The 21981-nt window shown below is 49.4% G+C and overlaps 1 protein-coding gene across 11 annotated transcripts in view; it reads left to right on the top strand.

The window, feature by feature from the left end:
* The window catches only part of PIK3C2B (phosphatidylinositol-4-phosphate 3-kinase catalytic subunit type 2 beta), a 61651-nt gene that overhangs the window by 2154 nt on the left and 37516 nt on the right, over positions 1-21981 (top strand). For 8 of the 11 annotated variants that reach the window (XR_012330655.1, XM_073802064.1, XM_073802058.1 and 5 more), the window contains exon 2: positions 18379-19399. Coding sequence is in view for 9 of the 11 variants with exons in the window: in XM_073802064.1 (XP_073658165.1) it covers positions 18467-19399 (933 nt within the window). In the remaining 2 variants the exon portion in view is untranslated. Of the gene's footprint in view, positions 1-18378; positions 19400-20610; positions 21168-21981 lie in introns of those variants that run through there. The other 3 variants (XM_073802078.1, XM_073802076.1, XM_073802079.1) reach the window with 3 other exon arrangements.

Genomic DNA, 21981 nt, shown 5'->3' with positions numbered 1-21981 from the left:
ATGTAGTGGTGCTCTAGCAGATACCCCACACCCTTGTGGGCCTTTGGTCTCTCTGTGGTGGCCCCACCCCACCTAGGCCTGGCCCTTTGAGGCATCTCATGTGTATGGTCATTCAGCCTGGACAGCCCTGCTAGCCAGCAGGAATAAAAATGAGGGATCTCTGTTCCCTTTAGGGGTTTGTAACTGGCCATAAACTTCGGGCCCCTCCTGTTCCCAGGATGTGAACTTGGACATGATAATGCGAAATAGTAGAGAAAACAGTGGATGGGTTCAGCGTCAGGAGGCCTGGCTTCCTAGCTGTGTGAGCATGGACAACTTGTGAACCTAAGACTCAGTTTGCATATCTGTAAAATGGTGAAAAATATACCCTTGGCTCATAGGATTGTTTTAAGGATGAAATACACTGCTTACCATGAACTGAATAAAATCATGTATGCAAAAGCACTCTGAAAACTGCAGAGTACTATACAAATGTAGGTTATTCATCATGAGTTTAGTCTCAATAATGAGGGAGGGAGAGTTGGTGGGGATGGGGGGAGGGGTGGGAGGAAAGGGATATGAACTAGAGAATGTTCCGGAACCTTTCTTTTCTGACTAAGGGAAGAGTGATGTGACAAGGCCAAGGTAACTATTCTTTGGGTATTTCTCTTTAAAGGGTTGGTAGAATGGGAACTGGGAGAGAAGGGAAATCTGCTTAATGATATTTGTAGGAAATCAGGGGGAGACATACACCCCCAAAGGTTGGCTACTGTCTATAGACAGGGTAGTACTGAGTTGGCAAATAATATAATAGCTGACACTGATGTCAGCCAGCTAGTAAATGACAGAGAAGAGATTCAAAGCAGGCAATCCCACTCCAGACCCTGTGCTCACAACCTGGGTGCCACTCTCAGGGAGATATTGGGTCTTGGGAGAACAAAGAGGGGAAGCAGAGTTACAGAATTCATTCATACGGGATCCCTTGATTTGAATGCTTGTGAAATGTCACCAGACTGGGACATACCTTAGATAACAGAGGCCCTGGAGGACAAATTTCCTCCACCCAGCATAGCAGGTCCAGCATAGTACCTCCTTAATTCTTGCATTTCCTATGATCACATATAGCTTTAGAATTGGAAAGTCATTTTCCTGCAAAGAAATGACTCTCCCAAGGTCACATGATTACTTGCCCCACAGATCACTTTACTACTAATAAAAGGACCTATCCTTTGGCACTTTAGAATGTACCTATCAGTGGCCTATCAGTTGACCCTATCATTGTTGGGAAATTCTCTTCTCTCAAGGTGATGGAATTCACTGTCCTCAAATCTTGATTTTGTTAAAGAGATTAAGGACACAGGACACCCGTGTTGGGGCAGAGGCTCTTGAGATATGGAGAAGGAAGAGGAGAGGGGCTCCCAATAGCCCTAAGGCAGAATACAGAGTCTATGACAAGGGATCTTCAGCAATTCATCCTTCCTCTTCTTGAGAACTTCCTGTAGTAGGTGTAGTCTTACCGAGCAGAGGCTTCATAGTGTTTCAGAGAGAAGCCAAAAATCATTTGCCTCTTTGGAAACTCTTTTCCTTCCTCCTTAACTTTCACACCTGCCACTCTTCTTTCTCGAAAACATTGTTCAACTCCCTTCCTCCTGGACCTTTCTCTCTTAACCCTAGCCATCCCTAGTCACTGCAAGACTAATCTCCTGGGCAGTGGTTTCTTTTCTCCTTGGCAGTTCTTTCCATGATGCTTTGTGCCTCCTTCTAAGTCTCTGGTCCGTGGATCCTGTCTTACAGGTTAGCTTCTCTTTCTGTATCCTCCCCACAGTGGAGGTGGGTGCCAGGCATGAGAGCTGTTCACACATGTTCCCCAGGCCCACCAGGAATAAGCTTGCATGGAGGCAACCTCTCCTGCCAAGTTTTTTCTCTCTTTCTATCTTAGTCTACTTGGTACCCTTGATAGCAAACCAGAAGGCACAGAGTGAGGGGAAAAGACTAGAGAGCCAAGGAGATTCCATTCTGAGGAAATAGTACAGTTTGCTTTGCTAGGGCGAAGAAATAGATATGAGCTCTTCCCGTCTCAGGTCCAAATTAACCTAGAACCCAGAGAGGAGTAATGATGGAGCCCTGCCACTGTTGAAACATCTCTGAGAGCCCCACTTTTCTGAAAGCAGAGTGTCTGTCACATTCCTGACTTGCCATGCTGTTGTGTCTTCCAAAGGGTAAAAGAAGTTAAAGTACTAGGAGCACTATTACAGCGCATTTAATTCTGACCCAAAATGGAGAGATTTTTTGCAAATTGGATATTATGGGAACCTAGGAGAAGGCAACTATATTTTCCCCAAAATATTATAACCAGGATGTCAGATTTTCACTTTAGAATTCAAGAAGGCAGATTTCTTCTTCCCTCCCTCCCTCCCTCCCTCCCTCCCTCCCTCCCTTCCTTCCTTCCTTCCTTCCTTCCTTCCTTCCTTTCTATTAAGAGAAAATATGGATACAGTTCCCTGACAAGAGACTTTGAAAGATAGAGTGGTTCCAAAGGGTTGGCAATTCTCTGAAGTACAATTTTGATTATGCTGTTGTAGATGGTCCCAACAAGGAAGGCAAAAAGGAGCCACTTGAGGAAAAGTTCAACTACTGAGACAGGCAAGAGCATGTGATAAAGAAGAATAGCCACCAGCACTGAGTGTCTGTCTACCCATAGCTTTTGAAATTTTATCTTAATTCCACACCGCCCCCCGCAATCCTTGGAGGAAATGGGTGATAATGAAATTGTCTCATCCCCATTTGCAGATGGGAGAACTGAGGTTAAGCTTAGGTTTGGATTCAAACCAAGATTAAGAAACATGGCTAAGATTATACAACTAATGAAAGAAGAGCCAAAGTTGGAGTGTAGGTCAGGATACCTCTAGAACCTGTGTCCCTTCTGTGCTACACTGGAGGGACCTGTGAGGAAAAAATGTCAACGAGGCCCAAGTTCTGCATGAGATGGGACTTCCCCAAGAGCCAGGTGACAGCAGCAAGTGTTCTTCTTAAAGTCGTCTGTGGAAGAAATGATCACAAGAGTAATGAAAGTCTGTCAGATAATGTTTGAAAAGAGCTCATCCGTTCATTCAACAGATGTCTTTTGAGTGCTTACTTATGACTTCAGGTGCTTTCAGTGACTAGGACACACAGCCTTCCAGAACACATTGCTGGGTTGGGAACATAGACAAGTGAGTAGGCTGGGTGTAGGGGGTGGGGTAGTATGGGGTGCTTTGAGAACTTGTAAGCGGGGCATTTAGGGTGGTCAGACCTCCTGGAAGAAGTGAAATGTTAGCTGAGATCTGAACAATGAGTAGGCATTGGGGTGGGATGGGGGATGAAGCGAGTGGTGAAAGAGGTGGAGGGAAAGTAGTTTAATTTGGCCAGAGGCATTGAAGGAGTTTGCATCTTACCTTTTATTCATCCATCCATCACCCGTTATGCATTGAATGTACATGATGAACCTGACGCTCTCCTCAGTGCACCGCAGTGAAGAGGACAGACAAAATGAACTACCTGGAACAGTGCATGGTACATGGGAAGGACTCAGTAAATGGTGGTGGCCACAATTATTTTATCATCTTCCAATAGCAGGTTTGTGCTAAACCCTAGGGATACAAACTTGAGTTCAGTATGGCCCCTGACCTTGAGGTACCCACATTGTACTCCAAAAATGCAAGTGAACGGATGAGTTTCTTTACGTAGTACGGTAATTCTATAAGCTCAGTATGAGTCACTTGTCCTGTGGCTGCCCCAAGAGTTGGTGTAATCTTGGGCAGCATTTCATAAAAGTATAGAAGCTAGGACTGGAGTGCTTAATATTTGGGGAGTCTCTAAATTCTGAGAATCTAATAAATGCTATGGAGTATCGACCTGGAAAAACCAATGACAATTTTGCCTTCCTCATTCAGCTTCAGAATCTCTGATGCTACAACGGGGAAGTGATAACCCTTCTCTGGGTTGGTCAGACCACCCTCAGAACACAGTATTTAACAGCTCTGTGCCATGTGTAAAACATTGTATTGAGCATCGTGAGGAAGACAAAGATAAATAGGAGGTAATTTTTTTCTTAAAATTGATGGACTTATACCTATACAGTGCTTTGTAACTATAAAGTACCTACATGGATAGGTTGTTTTCATTCTAATCACCAGTGGGGTAATACAAAACAATATAAATGCAGTGGGATGCATTAAAAATGTTACAGATGTCTGAAAGAGAGCAAAGTCACTTTCAGTCGTAGGAGATGGAAGAAGGCTCTAATGTAAGAGCAGGTATTTGTAGAGGGCACTAGCATGAGTGAAGTTTTGTGGGAAAACATGGGGCCCTGAAGAATGGTTAATAACCATCAGCATTTTGGGGGGCATGCAGGGGACTGGGCTGGGACTCAGTGTGGGAGGTCTTGAGTACCTGATAAGGAAGGGGAGAGACAAAGTTTTTCATTGGAAGAATGACATGATCAGAGCTGTGCTGCAGGATTCCCTGGCACCGGAGTGCAGATACCTCAAGGAGTCGGCAGGGGAGGCAGAGAGGCTAGCTAGAACGCTATTCTAATGGTCAGGTAACAGAAAGGAATAATAATTTTTTGGTGCTTAAGATGTGCTTTCGATAGGTTATTTCACTTAATGAAAGTAATCAGAATCTTGGAAAGGAACGGACCAATTTGAGAGAGGTTAGAACAGAAAGGCTGAGGGACTTTCTTCCCTGGAGGATTTTGGGAACGGACAAGATTGGTTGTGGTTCAGTCTGGAAAGAGCACTTGAGTGGGGGTCTGAGACCTGCTTCCCGTTCCACTTCTGCCACTGACTACCTGTGTGACTTCAGGCAAGTCATTTTTCCCCCGCGGTCTTTGGTTCTCTTATCTGCAAAACTGTGGGTCTGGTGTTTAGGGTTTGTTTGCTTGATTGCTTATTTATTTATTTGCTTGTTGTTTTCAGTGGCTTGAGACAGTGACACAGTGTGTTGGTGTTTGGGGAGAGCTTGGGGGTGTACCAGAATAGTCACCAATATCAGCTTGAAAATTTGATGAAATGCAGTATGCCTGGGTCTCCGTGGCAGGACGGGAAAAAGACCTCAAACAATTTTGGCCTCAAACAAGATTCAGTTTAACTTTTATTTATTTATTCTAATTTTAAATGTTATTTATTTGCTTATTGAAGTGTAGATGATTTACAACAGTTTGACTCAGTATCTTTTACTACTTGTGTGACCTTGGGCAAATTACTCAATTCCTTTTCTGTTTTCATAAAATAAGGATAATAATATGCACCGTTAAGGATTGTCATGAGGATTAAACAAGACAATACCTGGCACAAAGTGCTGGGGTGGGTGGGGGAGGTCTGTTTCCTTCCTCCTCTTTCTGTGATGCTCATATTCACTTAGCCTTCCTCTCTGAACGCCCCCCCACCCCCCACCCCCCGCCAACCCACCTTCTCTTTCTTTTCACCAAAACAAAGTGTGATACCCTGACTCCAGGCACGACAGTGGACATATCCGTGTAGTACTAATTTGACAGACTTTGTAATGGAGTTTCCATACATTGCAGTGGTATTTCAGCAAGGTAGCTAAGGATGGTTAGTTCCGTTATGCCTGCACATTCAGTCACATTCTGGCTACTCTCATCCAGCTGCAGGCATGCAGCTCATCCCTGCTGAGAATGGCCTCTGACTATTGCTACCCTGGTAGACCCCGACTGAGGGTCACATGGGCAAGGGCCCCATGAAGGTGGGGCTGGTGGGATGTGAGCGTGCTACACTGAGCCAGGTGGGCAGCTAGTCCACTCTTCTGCTGAGTGTCCCCATGCTGGGTATAGAGTTGGGCTCTGTCTCCCTTGGGACCTTCCCGTGCGAGTGGGACATAGGAAATGGGAGAAAGGCATTAGGGCGTATACAGGGCAACACAGAAACTGACACGACCCCTCGTCTACTCCCCCATCCGCTAGGTCACTTCCTATTTAGAAAATAAATCTTCTTAACCCCTCCATGTGCAGAGATGCAGAACAGTTGTTTTAACACCAGCCAAGGCGAATGTGTTGCTCTTGTGCCCCAGACACCGGCACCCCCATTTTAATCAGTCATGTCACCCACGCAGCATCAGAGTGTTTGGGAGACACTGAGAGAGTAAAAGAAGAAAGGACAGTTTGAAAGGGTTGACCAGGGAAGGTTTCTGAGGATCTTGAGTTGGGGTGGAAAGAGGAGAGAGAAAGCAGGAGGAAGGGCAAAGTGCCTCCAGCTGCACCCACGGCTTTTCAGGCCCTAAGAGTCAGGCGGGACGGGCAACAGGACTGGGGAGTCTAGACCAGGGGAGTCTAGACTGGGGAGTCTAGACCAGGAACTACCACTATGACAGGTCTAGGGAGTGACCAGGTTGAGGGGAGCCCTAGCTGGGATCCCCAGTGATCTAGCACTGTCAGGGTCACTGCCTGCTTCCCAGTCCCCCCATCTCAGTATCCCTTTCCCTGAGGTTTGGGGATTCTGGACACTGAGGCCATCTCAAAGAGGATCTCATTTCTCAGTTCCCTCTTAGGGCCCTGCATCCTGAGTGGGGTTTCTCCTTTGACCTTGGTAAGAGAGAATCCGTGGTCTCCCCCAGGGTTCAGTGTCCTTGGCTGACCCGGAGCAGGACATCCTTCCGGGCTGCTACCAGGAAGAGTGGAGTGGAACTTCATGGCTGCTGGGTGAGGCCAGGCTAACAGCAGCCAAGGCCAAGTATGGGGGGTGGTCAGTGACTTAAAGGGACAAGCTGCCTGGTGGGTAGCGCTTGGGGGGACTTGTGTCCTGGAGAGGGGCAAGAGATTCCTGGGGCTCAGGAACTGGGACCAGGGGAGGCCATGGACAGGCAAGGCCTATGCCAGAGATTCACCTCCCCTACCTTTTTTTTTTTTTTTTTTTTTTTTTTTTTTGCAGTACGCGGGCCTCTCACTGTTGTGGCCTCTCCCGTTGTGGAACACGGGCTCCGGACGCGCAGGCTCAGCGGCCATGGCTCATGGGCCCAGCTGCTCCGCGGCATGTGGGATCTTCCCGGACCGGGGCACGAACCCACGTCCCCTGCCTCGGCAGGCGGACTCTCAACCACTGCGCCACCAGAGAAGCCCTCCCCTACCTTTTAATGGGTCGTTTCTCCCAGTGCCACTAGAAATTTCCTTTACCACTTCCAGATTCCCTTAGGTTGAGCACCCCTCTCCTCAGACTCTGCTTTTTAAATGCAAACGTCCCTGGGAGGGACTAACACTTTGGCCTCTAACACCCCTGTGTAAATTAGTATCAGATGTTTGGTGGTGTTTTGTTTGTGTGTGTGTGTGTGTGTGTGTTTCTGGTCTGAAAGAAGGGGGCTACTTGAGAGCTGACACCCTTTTCTTTTCCCACCCTGGTTTGTGAGGACCCCAGGGCTTCTCCACTCTGCCCTGACCTAGGAAATAACACCTGTCCCTGAGGCTGTCCAGAAGCCAGGTGACCTTTGGACAAAGGCCCTCCTGGGCTCTTGTGTCTGGAGTCTCCTTCCCTGGCATTTCCCTCCCCGGTGCTCTCCTCACTGGCCCAACCTGTCCCCGAATGCTGGAATGTGGACAGGGAAGGCCCAGAGCTGCCCCTGGAGCTTAGAGGTCCTGTTTTCCTTTTTCTTCTGGTTCAACTTTCCTCTACTCAGAGGCAAAAAATATACAAATCAATTTTCACTGCAAAGTAAAGGAGCTGTTACAGTGGAGGATTCCTGGACTGAATGTCAATATTATGACATAGTATGAGTGTGTTTCGTGTTTGGTAATTGCAATCTTTGTTGCGGTCATCCATTTACAATGCTTGGTGTCAGTTTATTTATCTCTTGTAAAAATAAAATACAGTGTGTGTGTGTGAGTTGTGGGAAAAAAATTATTAAGTTTATAGATAGAATAAGATTTGGTGTCTGAACTTAAAAGCTTAAAGAAAAAAAAATACTTCATTGCTTAAAAAAAAAAACCAACTTTCCGTCTACTTTTCTCAGGCTTCTTTGCCAGTGGCGCTAAGGCTATCACCTCGTGATGTCTAGGCCAGCTTCTTCTCCTGCCCTTAGGGAGCTAATGAGGGAGTGAGTCGGAGGGTGCGGGAAGGTGTGCAGTTTGTGTGATTACTGTGGCTCTGGGTCCCTGGGAGTGACTGCAGTCTATCAGGGATTTTCTCGATTTGGGGAGTTAGCACCGATTGCAGATATTCTCTATTATCAGACAGCATGTCAAGATTGCTAGTTTAGGGACTGTGGTGGCAGAGGGACAGTGGGCAGGGCTTGTGGACAGTGGCGCAGAGCCTCCCTACCAGGAGGGCAGGAAGGAGCTTGCCCTGGGCATGGTGTGGCGGCTGGTCTTTGCTCCTCCGAGGTTCCCATGGATGACTGGCTCAGTCTTTTTCTGCTCGACTGCCTTTTACCCTCTTCCGAGCCAAGCAGGTGGCTGTCAGCTGCCCACACAGCCTGTGCTTGCCCCCTGGCACAGGCAGTGCCACTACACTGGGGCTGCTGGCCCCACCTTCTCTACTCTGTAGAATTGTTCTGGGGACCAAGTCCCTCGGTCCTTCTCGTCCCAGGCTCTGGCACATTCAGTGCCAAGTGTGTACTCATGGGATGGAGCGCAGGGCTGGGGCCAGTGTTGTTTCTGAGGCCCAGCACCAAGTAGCCTCCCCACGTTGGTTCTGTGGGGCCTTCCCGACTCTGCTGTGGCTCTGCCGTGAGACGCAGGGCAAAGTCGCTGACCCTTTGTGGGCCTCATTCTACTAGACAGTAGGACCCTGTCATGGAGAAGAGAGATTACCGTTTAGATGTCTAAGAAAGGTGCTACCAGAAAATAACCAAAGAATTGTTATAATTGAATGAATTGGAGACACTCCCTAAAGATCAGAGTGTTGATTCCCAGCAAAGATGTCATTCTTTTGGAGGATGGTCTCACTGGCATTCTTCGGTAGACTCTGGTTAGTCTGATGTCTCTGTAGTTACCCTGAGATACATCCCCATCCCCTTGCCATGGGGCTGGGCTGTAATTTGAAGTCTGCTCAGGGCTGCCTCCTTCCTCCTTGCAGACTCTGATGGGTTAGCCCCACCTAGCTTGTGAGGACCTGGGGAGTCTGGACCTGAGCCGTGAGGTGGAGGACATTGCTTCTCATCTCTCCCCTCCGGTGAGTCCTCCAGGCAGAGCAGAGCCTTGCTGGCGTTTTGGGTCCTCGCTTTGGTGCCCCGGCTGGACGGGAACAGCTGTGACCTGCTTTCTGGATTCTGCTTAATGGGCTGGCCTCCTCTAGTGAGTTTTCGCAGCCCACGAAGGAATCCTGGAGAAGTGGATTCCAAAGGGCATGAGCTGGGGAAGCTGGACTGGAGATTCAGCTATAGGTGACAGAGGCGACAGTCCGAGCCTTGCAGGAGCCCTTGGTTTGCAGCAAGCAAGTGGCACGGAGAAGGGCTGCCGTGTCCCCATGCCCTCCTCCACCCACTTCCTTACATCCTCCTCCCAGAGGGGCTTCCTTTATGCTTCAGGAGTCTACAGGGCCTTCAGAGAGGCTAAGGTTTCCTAGATGTTGCTGTTTGCAAATGACAGGTGGTTTTTCTCATGTGGGTGGGCTGGTGTGAAGTTTGTCTGTAAAGAAGTTTCCTCAGGAGTCCTCTCAGCTGGAGGCCAAGATTATTAAGGGAAGGTCATCCTGGGAGCTCCTCTTTTCCTCTGCTGTCCTGTCCACCACCTTTCTCTGGAGGGTCGAGGAAACTGGAAGAGTAATTCTTAACCACCGTGCTCCTTGGAGGAAACCCGGCCGATCTGAGCTAGAAGGCCTGGAACTTGGGGCTGCGGTGGCTGAGGGCAGGGGGTGGAAAAAGCAGGAAGTGTGAATCAGACAGAGGGGAGATGTGGCTGTTCTGGCTCCTGGGATGGTTCCTGGCCAAGACCTTTCTTTCCTTTTTGCCAAACATTCCATTCAGCTGATTGCCAGTTCCTGGTCCCTGCCATCTTAATCGCCAACTCTAGGAAGGAAAGTTTTGAGAGGAGCCACGAGCTGCCTCACCTCTTCCATCACTGACTCTCTTCGTACCCAGATCCAAAATCTACAGGGTGTGTGCTAGGAGCTGTGATCTCCAGGGATTCCGTGTGTGTGTGTGTGTGTGTGTGTGTGTGTGTGTGTGTGTGAACAGAACAGCTGCACAAATGGTTTCTGAACTGGGACCGAGGACTCAGGACTCTGAATGCAAACCCAACTGATGTAACTGTGTCACACAGCCTCCTGTCCCTCTGCTCTCTTAGGACCCAGAGAGCCCTTTATTAACTCTTGTGTCCACTTTGGCTTCAATTGGTGGAGAGTCCGGGTAGGCCCAGGAAAGAGAGAAATGGAAAGTAAGTTCCAGTAGCAAAACTGAACCACATGGGGCTGCTTTAATTTGGCTGAGAGGATGCTAGAGAGGGGCTGTATGAGTGGGAAGAAAATGCAAGCAGTTATAGTCAGTCTCCTCACATTTGGATTAAGTGAGAACCACACAGAGAGAACATAGTTAAACAAGAGAAAGACTTTGTTGGTGAGTGTGACTCAGTGATGGGCCTGACATCAAAGAAGCTTGTAGAGCTGTATAAAACCTGTAGGTTTTCAATACGGAAGCAGGGATCAGCTGCACATCTGTTTGAGGCAGGGAGCTGACCTACTTGACTTATTGTTATACCTTCCTGCTGGAGGAGTCGTATTCCTGGCACAGGGCATGCTGACTTCCCTGTTGGAGCTGGGGCTGTGGGAGGGGAGAGGTGGAGCTGGGCAGCAGAGTGTGGAGTGAGGGGTGGGGGACGGGTACCTGGCTGCAAAACCAGTGGGATTTGGGGTCTGGGTAAGTGTGGGTGCTGGGGGTAGATAGGGGCAGGGTCCTCTCAGAAGAGAAAGCTCTGGGATCCAAAGGGATTAAGTCCTTAACCCCTTGAACCATTCTGTCCTGAGAGGAGGTACTGAAGGTCTCTTCCTAGGGCAGTCCTAGAACTGAGTCATCTTCCCTTAGTAAAAACTACTAACAGGCTGGGGGCTTGAGACCCTCCATATTTTTCACCACCTTTCTCCATAGCTCTCCATTTCCCCTGCTCAGTGAAGATGGGTCAGGACGTGCAAGGTTCCCTGCTTTGTGCCCGAAAGGGGAGATTGAATTATTTATGATACATCTGTCACCTTTGTTAGATTGTAAGCTTCCTGGAATTGTGCCATGGTCATCTGAATACTTCTGGGTCTAGCATGGTACCTGGCACGTAGCTGGTACTCACCGCCCATTAGAATCCAGCTCTGTGGCTCAGGATTTGGGGAGATGACCGAGACCCGTTAGTCTGTCCCGAGCAGGGTAGTTCTCATACGGTGCCGTCCAGCAAGACAACAGGAAGCCCTCTCCACCCACAGCTGGTGCCATTGCTGGACCCTGGGGCCCCTCCCTCTCTGGCACAGGCATGGAACAGAGCCAACTCACTTGAGGGAGTGCCCTCTCCTTTCTCTCCATGCTCTGACTCTGAGCCATTGTGTGGCTCTGCCCTGACCCCCTTCCTCCCCCCGTGACCTCCAGCCATCTGTTGGCAGCCGTGTGGGCTGAGTTTGGTGCCGCCTAGACCCTGGCACCGACCTGCTTGGCCATAAGCATGCCCTCTTCCTTTACCAGCTGACTGCCTGGTGCTCTTTGGGGTTCCTTTCCCCAGTTCCGTCCTGTCTTCCTGGTAGTTCTGAAACCCTAGTCTTTGGTGTCAAACTTTGCTGCACATCTGAATTGCCTGAGGGGCTTTGAAATGTTCAGAGTCCAGGGACTCACCCCACTGAATCAAACCCTCCAGGAGAGGGGCCAGGAATTTGTATGTTTGAAGAACTTTCCAGATGATAATTACAACCATTCAAATGTGGACCCTATATTAGATAATATTATTGTTAAATAATAACAATTACAATTTAATGTATTGTCAACGTTAAATTTAGCTGGTATGCTAACTGGCATTGTGTTTACATCAGAGAATGTCTTAGTTTTGTAGAGATTCAGGCTGAAGTATTTAGAAGTGAAGTGTTTGCATCTTAACGTTTGAAAATGTTAAGCAGAGAAGGAGAAAGTGTGCTCAAATGTGGGGAAATGTTAACAATTAGTGCATGCAGGTGGTGAAAGGAATCTGGCTGAAAATGGTCTTTCAGATGGTTTCCATCTACTTTCTGAGAGATGGATACTAGAAGAGAACACAGCTAGGGCCACCAAGGTGCACGACTCCAGCAGGCACCGTTCTCTTTGTTGTGGTAGAAGGTGTCATTCACGTAGAGTACAGTGTGTGGGTGCTCCGTGGAGTTGTGCAACAGAGCGGTACTGGCCCCAGCCTTCTCTTCCCGGATGAGCTGCAGAGTAGCAAAGACCCCAGGCCCTCGTCCACCCCAACTCTTCCCTGGGACCTACATGGATATTTGCTTTCTTACAGAATCCCTAGTAACCCTTGAGGACTCAGGCAATAGAGAATTAGTCAACCCAGCAGAGCCTGGCAGGGAGGGAGCTGAACTGGGGAAGAGAATGGGGGAGGCAAGAAACACGAGGCTCTGATTCCTAAAATACTTTGTGTATCCCCACCCCTCCTGGAAGATGAAATTCTGGGCGGAAGCCGGCTCCCTTTAGCTGCAGGTGGTTGGGACTGGTTGCTCCTGCCTTTCCTCTTTCCCTCTCTGCATTTCCCCTGTGCCTGGCTGCTGCCCTGAACCTTCACCCTACCTTAGGGCGGGCTCTCCCGGTCCTGGTGTTCTGGCCTTGCGGGGGATGCTGCTTGTCCTGCCTCCTCACCATGGATCCCTCAGCATCAGAGCGAGCAGAGCACTGCACTTTTCGGAAGGTGCAGCTGCCGGTATAGCCCCGGGTGCAAGATGGGCTGGGCCTCCTCTGCACAGCTGACAGACAGTCTGGTGGTGTCCTGGCCGGGAGCCAGGGGGCCGGTGGTTAGAGAGGGGTGGCTCAGCTTTCCGTGTTTGAATTCCAGTCTGGGAAGAGCCTTAGGAGCTGGGCCTGCTGGATCTCCCTCGGGTCTTTTCTTTTTTTTCCCCTCAGCCGCGCCGTGTGGCTTGTGGGATCTTAGTTCCTACATCAGGGATTGAACCCGGGCCCTCAGCAGTGAAAGTGCGGAGTCCTAACCACTGGACCACCAGGGAATTCCCCCTCAGGCCTTTCTTCTCTTTCCTCCCAGGGCTAACGTTGGCGTCCTCTGAGAAATGTGACTGAAGGGAATCAATAGGTCAGAATCAAAGAATCCCAGGGCTGGAAGACACTTTCTGTGGGGGTCTTGTCTATCTACCCACCTGCATTTACAGATGCCAAACCTGGTCCTGTTAGTTGAAACCCAGTCCTACTTTTGAAGGATCCCCAGGGAAGGACCCCACCTGCATCCTGATCACACATCTCTATGTCTGAGAATTCTTACCACCAGAAAGCTCTACCCTTATATCCCAGTTGAAGTACATTTTCCTCAGTGGAAATGAGGTGATTTTGGAACTTGAGGATCTTGGTGGGAGATGACAGATTCATACACATTTAATTTTTTTTTTTTTTTGCGGTACGTGGGCCTCTCACTGTTGTGGCCTCTCCCATTGTGGAGCACAGGCTGCGGACGCGCAGGCTCAGCGGCCATGGCTCACAGGCCCAGCCGCTCCGCGGCATGTGGGATCTTCCCGGACTGGGGCACGAATCCGTGTCCCCTGCATCGGCAGGCGGACTCTCAACCACTGCACCACCAGGGAAGCCCCATACACATTTAATTTTGAATAAAATGTTTCAAGATGATATTTGAGGTATATACAGGTTGCTATTGGGAGCGTGAAGGTGGGGCACATTGTTGAATCTGGAGGTTCAGAGAGGGCTTCTTGAAGAACTTGATGTCAGAGCAAAGTCTGAGCAGTTAGAATCACATAGGCAAAGAGCGTTGGCAGTTGGGAAGGGCGTGCCCTGGAGCAGGAAGGTACTGCACGAAATCACGGAGGTATCAACTGCGTGGTTCTGAATGGTTGGAGATGAGAGGGAGATGGGGGCTGGTGATAAAGGCCTTGTAAAGGAATCAAATAGAGAGCCTTTGAAGGGGTTTAAGCAGAGTGAGATGATCAGATTTACACTTTAGAAAGAGCCCTCTGACTGCTCTGGGGAGCAAGCTTTAGAGAAGGAAAGATTAGGAGGAGGAAGGACTGTTTGAAGGCTATTGTAATAGCCCAAGTGGGAAAAAATACGGGTTTAATTAGGGCAGCAGCAGTTAGCATAGAAGGAAGGACTAGATTTGGGAAGTATTAAGAGGAAAAGTTGGCAGGCTTGGTGATTGGATATAGGGTGAAAAGGAAGGAGGAATCCAGGATGACCGTCGGGTTCCTAGCTTGGGTAACTGGATAGTGCCTTTCACCCAGATGGGGAACCAGGAAGGAGGAGAAGGTTGTGGGAAGGAGATAAGAAGGTGATAGTTCAGTTTTGGACATCTGGGGTTTGAGACATGGGTGGGCATATCACCTTGACGGGGGAGACACACATTTGGAATCATCAACACGCACGTGATGTGAGTGGGAGAACAGATGAGACTGCCCAGTGGGGTTGTCACATTAACAGAGGCTGAGAATAGAGTCCTGAGCCAACACCAATATGTCAGGGGTGGACAAAGGAAGAGGAGGACAATGACAGAGGTGGAGAACATGAGAGAGTAGTGTCATGGAAGCCAGGGGGTGGAGGATGTAAGGAAGAAGGGAATGGTCTGAGAGCCAAGTGCAGCAGCAACGTCTGGGCAGATAGAAATGCCTGTCTGCCCAGGCATTTCTGGGTGGCCTGGGCATTGTTGTTGGGGCATTTTAGTGTAATGTTGAGGGCAGAAGTTTTAGATTACAGTGAGTTGAAGAGTAAATAAGGGAGAATTGAGAAACATCGTGTGTCTTCTGTGAAGCTTGACTGGGAAGGGAAGGAAGAACAGGGAGGGTATGAGCTGAAGGACAGAAAGGCAAGAGAAGGTGCTTAGGGTGTAGGGTTCTGGTTTTCCTTCTTCTTTTTCTTTTTAAGGCTAGAAGAAGCTTGATCATGTTTATGTGCTGAAGAGAGAGACCCAGTTAAGGAGAAGAGGTGAAAGTACAGGAGAGGGAAGGGAGGTTGGTGGAGCATCAGCCTAGAGGAGATCCAGTGTGTGGGGCAAGCGCCCTGGAGGCTCTGGAGGCTTCTACCTCAGTGGGAAGCGGGGACCTGCTTTCCCTGAGACCAAAAGGAAGAAGGGGAGGCCAGGAAGTTCCCTGGGGGCACAGTGGTTAAGAATCCACCCACCAATATAGGGGACACGGGTTTGAGCCCTGATCCGGGAAGATCCCACATGCCGCGGAGCAACTAAGCCCATGTGCCACAACTACTGAGCCTGCGCTCTAGAGCCCGCGAGCCACAACTACTGAGCCCATGCATCACAACTACTGAAGCCCGCGCGCCTAGAGCCTGCGCTCCACAACAAGAGAAGCCACTGCAATGAGAAGCCCGCGCACTGCAACGAAGAGTAGCCCCCGGTCGCCGCAACTAGAGAAAGCGCGCACGGCAATGAAGACCCAGCGCAGCCAAAAAATAAATAAAATAAATAAAAAAGGAAAAAAGGAAGGGAGGCCAAATGCAAGTGTGGTTAAGTTAGTAGGGAAGAGAGGCAGGAAAGCGAGAGAGATTATTTCCAATGGCCTCGGTTTTTCTCTTCACAGTGGTGCCTGGCTAAGGCCAGTGTTACTACTCTGCTTGTCCCAGCTTGGGGCTGAAAATACAGTTGTTCTCTGGATTAAAAGGCTTAATCTCAGTTCACCTTTGAGCATTTATCTTGTGTCTCCCATCGAAAGTACTAGGCCCTCCTTTTCCTGGGCCCAGTTTCCCAACTCTGGGCAGCCAAGTTCTGGGTATCTTCATCTGCGCATCCAATTCCTTTGAATTTTAAATAGCAAGACTCCCTCTTACCCTCTGTGGATAAAAAGTGATCTATAAGGAGCTGTTGAAGCGTGGAGAAACTCAACAGGCAGAGAAATCAGCAGAGAGCAGCTTTCTTATGCCCTGAAGCTGGGCTTGGGCTATTCCATTTTGGGGAAAATACTTCCTAAGACTCACTGAGCCAGCCTGTGCCTGATGGGTGCCCCAGGATCCTGGAGGGGCACCTCAGGTTGAGGGATACTCTTGTCCTAACTCCTTTGGGGTCTGATGGAACTTACCACCCACGAATCTGTCTGAACTTTTTCCCTATTGATGCTTTCAATTTTCTAGTCATGAGGAAGGACGTGCTTCACATGTTTGTTACCTGCTGGGTAACAGTACAATAAAATGAAGGATTTTTGATAATTTTATGCAATCGTGAACTTCGCAGCTGCTGGTGAGAAGGGTCAGAAACCACTTACTAAACAATCGCCTGCCCCAACCTAATCTGAAACACACACACACACAGGTCCATGGTTCTCAGCTTCAGCTACAGAGTAGAATCTCCTGGGGAGTTTAAAAAAATACCACTGCCCTACTGCAGACCAATTAAATCAGAATCTCTTGAGAGTACCTGGGCTTCAGTACTTTTAAAAAATTCCCCCAGGGTTTCGAATGTGCAGCCAGGGTTGAGAACCACTGGGCCAGCTCGCCTTGTCGTTGCAACCGTGCCTTCAGTCACGGCTTCTAAAGGAAAAGGGTACCAACACTGGAGTGAATGAAGGGGCTGCTCGTGGCCAGAGGCAGCCGGCTGGCAGGTGGCCGGTGTTCTCTGCCTGTCTGGCTTCCTAAGGGCTGAGGGAAATCAGTATTTCGGCACACCTGTACTCCATCAGGTGCCCGGGTCTCACCTGTTGGCAGACTTTGTTTTATTGACTCATATCGGTGCATTTGGGGAGGATCTTAGTGCAGTCAGAGTAGCTGTTTCATAGGGCTTTGTTGTACTTTTCATTTATAGCTTTATTGAGGTATAGTTGACATATAATAAACTGTACATATGTAAAGTGTGCAACTTGATAAATTTTGACATATGTATATACCCGTGAAACCACAATCAAGACAGTGAACATTTTCCTCGTCCCCAAAGTGTCCTTGTGCTCCTTTGTAACCCTCTTTCCACCCCTTCCCAGAGAGCCACCGATCGGCTTCCTGTCACTGTAGATTAGTTTTCATTTTCCAGAATTTTATATAAATGGAATCCTACACACTCATACTCTGACTTCTTTTACTCAACATAGTTATTTTGACATTCATTCATGTTATTGCATATGTCAATAATTAATTCCATTTTGTTGCTGAGTAGTATTCAGTTGTGTGGACCTATCATATTTTTTTTAATCCATTCACCTGCTGATGGACATTAGGTTGTCTCCAGTTTTGTTTGTTTTGTTTTTTTATATCTTTATTGGAGTATAATTGCTTTACAATGGTGTGTTAGTTTCTGCTTTATAACAAAGTGAATCGTGTCTCCAGTTTTTTGATGTTACAAATAAGACTGCTGTGGATATTCATATACAAGTCTTTGTGTGGACATATACTTTCATTTTTCTTGGGTAAGTAATTAGGAGTGGGATAGTTGAGTCATATGGTAGGTGGATGCTTACCTTTTCAAGAAGCTGCCTATTTCCCAAAGTGGTTGTACCATTTAAGGTTCCCCACCAGCAGTGTGTGAGAGCTGTCCTCTTTATTTATTTTATTAAAAAAAATTTTTTATTGAGGTATAGTTGATTTACAATGTGTTAATTTCTGCTATACAGCAAAGTGACTCAGGTATACATATATATATTCCTTTTCATATTTTTTTTCCTTATGGTTAATCACAGGATACTGATGATAGTTCCCTGTGCTATAACAGTAGGACCTTGTTGTTTATTCATCCTATATATAATAGTTTGCATCTGCTAATCCCATACTCCCAAACCTCCCCCGACCCGTGCCCCCCTTGGCAACCACAAGTCTGTTTTCTATGTCTGTGAGTCTGTTTCTGTTTAATAGATATGTTCCTTTGTGTCATATTTTAGATTCCACATATAAGTGATATCATATGGTATTTGTCTTTCTCTGTCTGACTTACTTCGCTTAGTATGATAATCTCTAGGTCCATCCACGTTGGAGAGCCGTCCTCTTTAAATTGACTGAAGAGCCCTTGTCTCCATCTTTTCCTCTTAGCTGATACAAGGTGCCTCCTTCTTTCTTCGGGGTACCTGTGAGCGAGATGAGGATGGGATTTAGGGACCAGAAATGGAAACATGTATAGATGAATGGAAGGGTAGATGGATGTAACAGATAAATAAAGTTGTCTTGGTATCTCTTTTTTTCTCCATCTTTCTGTTTCTCTCCATCTGTGTAGGCACTCAGGAAACAGGCAGTGGCCCAGATTATGTCACCCAATCAGATTATTGACACGTCTCTTTTTGTGACTGAATGATTGATATTTTTCCTCCTCACTTGCAGGGGCCCAGACACCATGCCACAACCCTGCAGAACTGACATTGCCAGGAAGTAGAAGACTTCCTTGTTTCCTCTGTCCCCCATCCTCACCATGTCTTCGACTCAGGGCAGTGGGGATCACTGGAAGTCACTGGAGTCTGTGGGCATCAGCCGCAAAGAGCTGGCCATGGCCGAAGCCCTGCAGATGGAGTATGATGCTCTGTCCCGGCTTCGGCACGACAAGGAGGAAAGCAGAGCCAAGCAGAGCACAGACCCCTCTCTCATCAGCTGGGATGAGCCTGTCCTAGACTTCTACAGCAAGCCAGCGGGAAGGCGGAAGGACCTCAAGCTCTTACGTGGTCTCTCTGGCTCTGACCCTACCCTCAATTACAACTCGCTCTCCCCACAGGAAGGGCTGCCCAACCACTCTACCTCCCAGGGCTCCCAGCCTGGCCCAGATCCCTGGCCCAAAGCCTCCCTGGCCGGAGACTATCTCTACATTTTTGATGGTTCAGATGGGGGGCTCTCTTTGTCCCCAGGACTGGGAGACACAGACGACTCTTTGAAGAAACTGTCCCCACCTCCTCTGCCTCCCCGAGTCTGTATCTGGGACACTCCTCCCCTGCCTCCCAGAAAGGGGTCCCCCTCATCCTCCAAGATCTCCCGGCCCAATGACATCAACACTTTTTCTTTGGTCGAACAACCTCCAGGCAAACTGCTGGGGCATCAGCTCCTAGAAGAGGAAGAGGAGCTGGGAGGTGGGGGTCCAGGGCGCCTACTGGGGTCCATGGACTACGACGGTATCAATGATGCCATTACACGGCTCAACTTGAAGTCAACCTATGATGCAGAGATGCTGCGGGACGCCACCAGGGGCTGGAAGGAGGGCCGGGGACTCCTGAACTTTGGCAAGGACACTCCTGGAAAACCTGTGGCCCGGAGCAAGACCATGCCCCCTCAGGTGCCCCCCCGCACCTACACCTCCCGCTACGCCAACCGGAAAAATGGGACATCTGGCAAGAACCTCCAGATTTCTGCAGCTCCGGTGAGGACCTGATTATGTTTCTTCTGTCCCCTTTCCCCTTGTCATTCAGAAATAGAGTCCCCCTTTCTTCTTTGCTGTCCAAACCACAATCTGCTCCACACTCACCCCTTCAGTCCTCTCCTGCCCTCTGCTTCTGACATTGGGCCCCCGGGCCGTGGGGGGGGAGGGAAGAGGGACACTAATAGAGAAGGCTCCTTTTCAGGGCTAGTTTTGTGTATCTTGGCCAAATGGTCCTTCTGGGGGCAGGCGTTTTGGAATACCCACTTCGTGATATAAGGACAGAACTGGGATGAGGGGATACACTGTTGACGGCATGGCCGAATGGCCTTGTGCACTGGGGTGGGTTCCTTCTGCTTTCTGACTTTCTGCTCTGCCAAAAATGCTGCGTGGTGATGAGGTTCCGTCATGATACTAACCGATGTTTAGTGCTCACTAAGTCCCAGACCCTGGTCCAGACCCCTCAGCAGCCCTGCCTAATGATCCGCAGTGGCTAGCCCTGCTGTGTCTCATCCCAAAGCTCCATTGCTCTCACTCGCTGGCTCGCTGGCTCTCTCTGCGTCACTCCCTCTGTCTCTCTCCCTCCCTTTGTCTCTCCCCCTCTGTCTCTCTCCTCCCTGTCCTCGTGTGTGTGCCCCCGCACATCTCTCTCATTGTGATAAAATATACATACCATAAAATTTACTATCTTAACCAACTGTAAGTATACAGTTCAGTGGCATTAAGTACATTCCCACCGTTGTGCAATCCTCCCCATCATCCGTCTCTTTTCACGGTGAAAATGTTAAGAAAAAAGTGTGCAGTATGACAGTAATTATTTCACTTTTATCGGTATATAGTATAAAATAGAAAACTCTCTGCACAGAAGCATGGCGTAGGTTCCAGGGCAGCTTTGATCTTTTTCTGGTTTAAAAAGTGTCAGCAACATCTCCATGGGCGGGACCTGAAGCCTGCTTTGTGTTTTGCACTTGGAAACCCTGACCCCAGGGGAGTCAAGAGGCACCCCTGTGGCTGATGAGTTCTGTCCTGACAGCTTTCCACCTCATTCCCTCCCTGTTTCCTCCTTATCCATTGTCTAAGGGACACTGGGGCTTTCCCACCTTGTGTCCCAGCAGTTGGGATCCTTCACAACTCTGGAAAAGCCACGTGGTCCTTCCTTCCTGTGCTTCGGCTAAGAGAGTCGCCCAGAGCAGAGGCAGCTCCTGGGTTAAGTCACAGCTCTAGAGCGCAGGGCTTTTTAAAGGACTTGCTCTGAGAGGTGGGGCTGTTCCTGCTATTTATAGGGACAGGGAGATTCTGTTCTGCACAGCTGGGCCTGCTTGCGCAGCGGCAGGCCACCCTGGTAGGTGGTCATCTCTGTGGCTCGCTCTCCTGCTTCCCCCCCACTCCCTCGCCCTTCCCCCATCCCCTGTGTGTTATCAGAGTTCTGGGAGGGAGCTTGGTCCAGAGTCTCCTTGAAGAAGCTAGGGCAAAGCAAAAAGCCCTTGCCAGTTCTTAGGGGGAAATGCGGCCTTGGTCTTCCCCACCCCAGCTTGGTGCGGGGGCTCATCCCGCTGGGAGGGGCGGCCCCTCGGGCTCTCGACCCATACCACCGCCCCGCCTTCGCCGGGCTTCCAGCCGGAGGGACCCACCTTATCCCAGGCCTGTGGAGCCAGCTAAGGAAATGGTTGGCTCCAAATGCCAGCCTGGTACCCCTGCTGCCAGCCTCTGCCCTGCAGATCCCCCCAGCCAGCATCGCGCGATGCCATCAGGGCCTGCCAGCAGGGCAAACGTAAGTGGCTTTTGTTTTCTTATGGAGCCAGTGAGTGGTACTGAAAGGCATGAAAGTGGCCTTCAGCCACCCCTCTGTTCTCCACTCTCCTGCCTTCCCCTCCTCTTGCTGTCTCTCTGTCTCTGTCTGTCTCTGTTGCTCTCTCTATCGCTCTCACTTTTGTGGGTTAGTTGCTGACAGTGGTACTATTGTTTTGACTGGGACACAGGCATGAACTTGGCAGAGCCAGGGCCTCCCATGCCAACTGCCCCCACGGCTACCCTCCCCTCTCTGCACCCGCTCCATGCTCACCCAGGGGAGCAAGGCCAATGAGAGAGGGTCACTCAGAGGAAACAATCTGGATATTCAAATGAGGAGCTCAGTTGCTGCCATCTGCCCCGAGGGGGCGGGGAGAACAGGAGAATAGCCAGGGGGAGGCTGAGAGGTGAGGCGTTGCGTGTGTGCACACTGGCTCCCCGGAAGTATCCGCCTTTACCGGATGCAGGCCGGCCCTCTGTCAGAGCTGTCACCTCACTCCCTTGCAGTGGCCTCCCTGGTGGCTCTGGGCAGGCAGGCCGAAACCTGCCACGCACCAGCTCCTCCCTGCGGCTGTGCTGCAGGCCTTGTTCGAGGGCTGCTTTAGAACTCCTCATGGGTGACTGAAAACAGCTCTGTGGTGGGAGACAGTTTGAGGTCTTGTCTGTGAGAACCCCACCAGCACACACATGTTCTTGGACAGGAAGTGGGGCCCAGGAAGGCTTCCTGACATTCCAGCTCTTGGGGACCAGAAGACTTGAGAGCCAGGAGGAGCTAAGCCTTCTTCCCGGTTCTTTCC

Source organism: Tursiops truncatus, chromosome 1, assembly GCF_011762595.2.
Source record: "Tursiops truncatus isolate mTurTru1 chromosome 1, mTurTru1.mat.Y, whole genome shotgun sequence".
Taxonomy (NCBI): domain Eukaryota; kingdom Metazoa; phylum Chordata; class Mammalia; order Artiodactyla; family Delphinidae; genus Tursiops; species Tursiops truncatus.
Note: the sequence above shows the minus strand (reverse complement) of the source record. Positions and strands in the feature narration are given on the sequence as shown.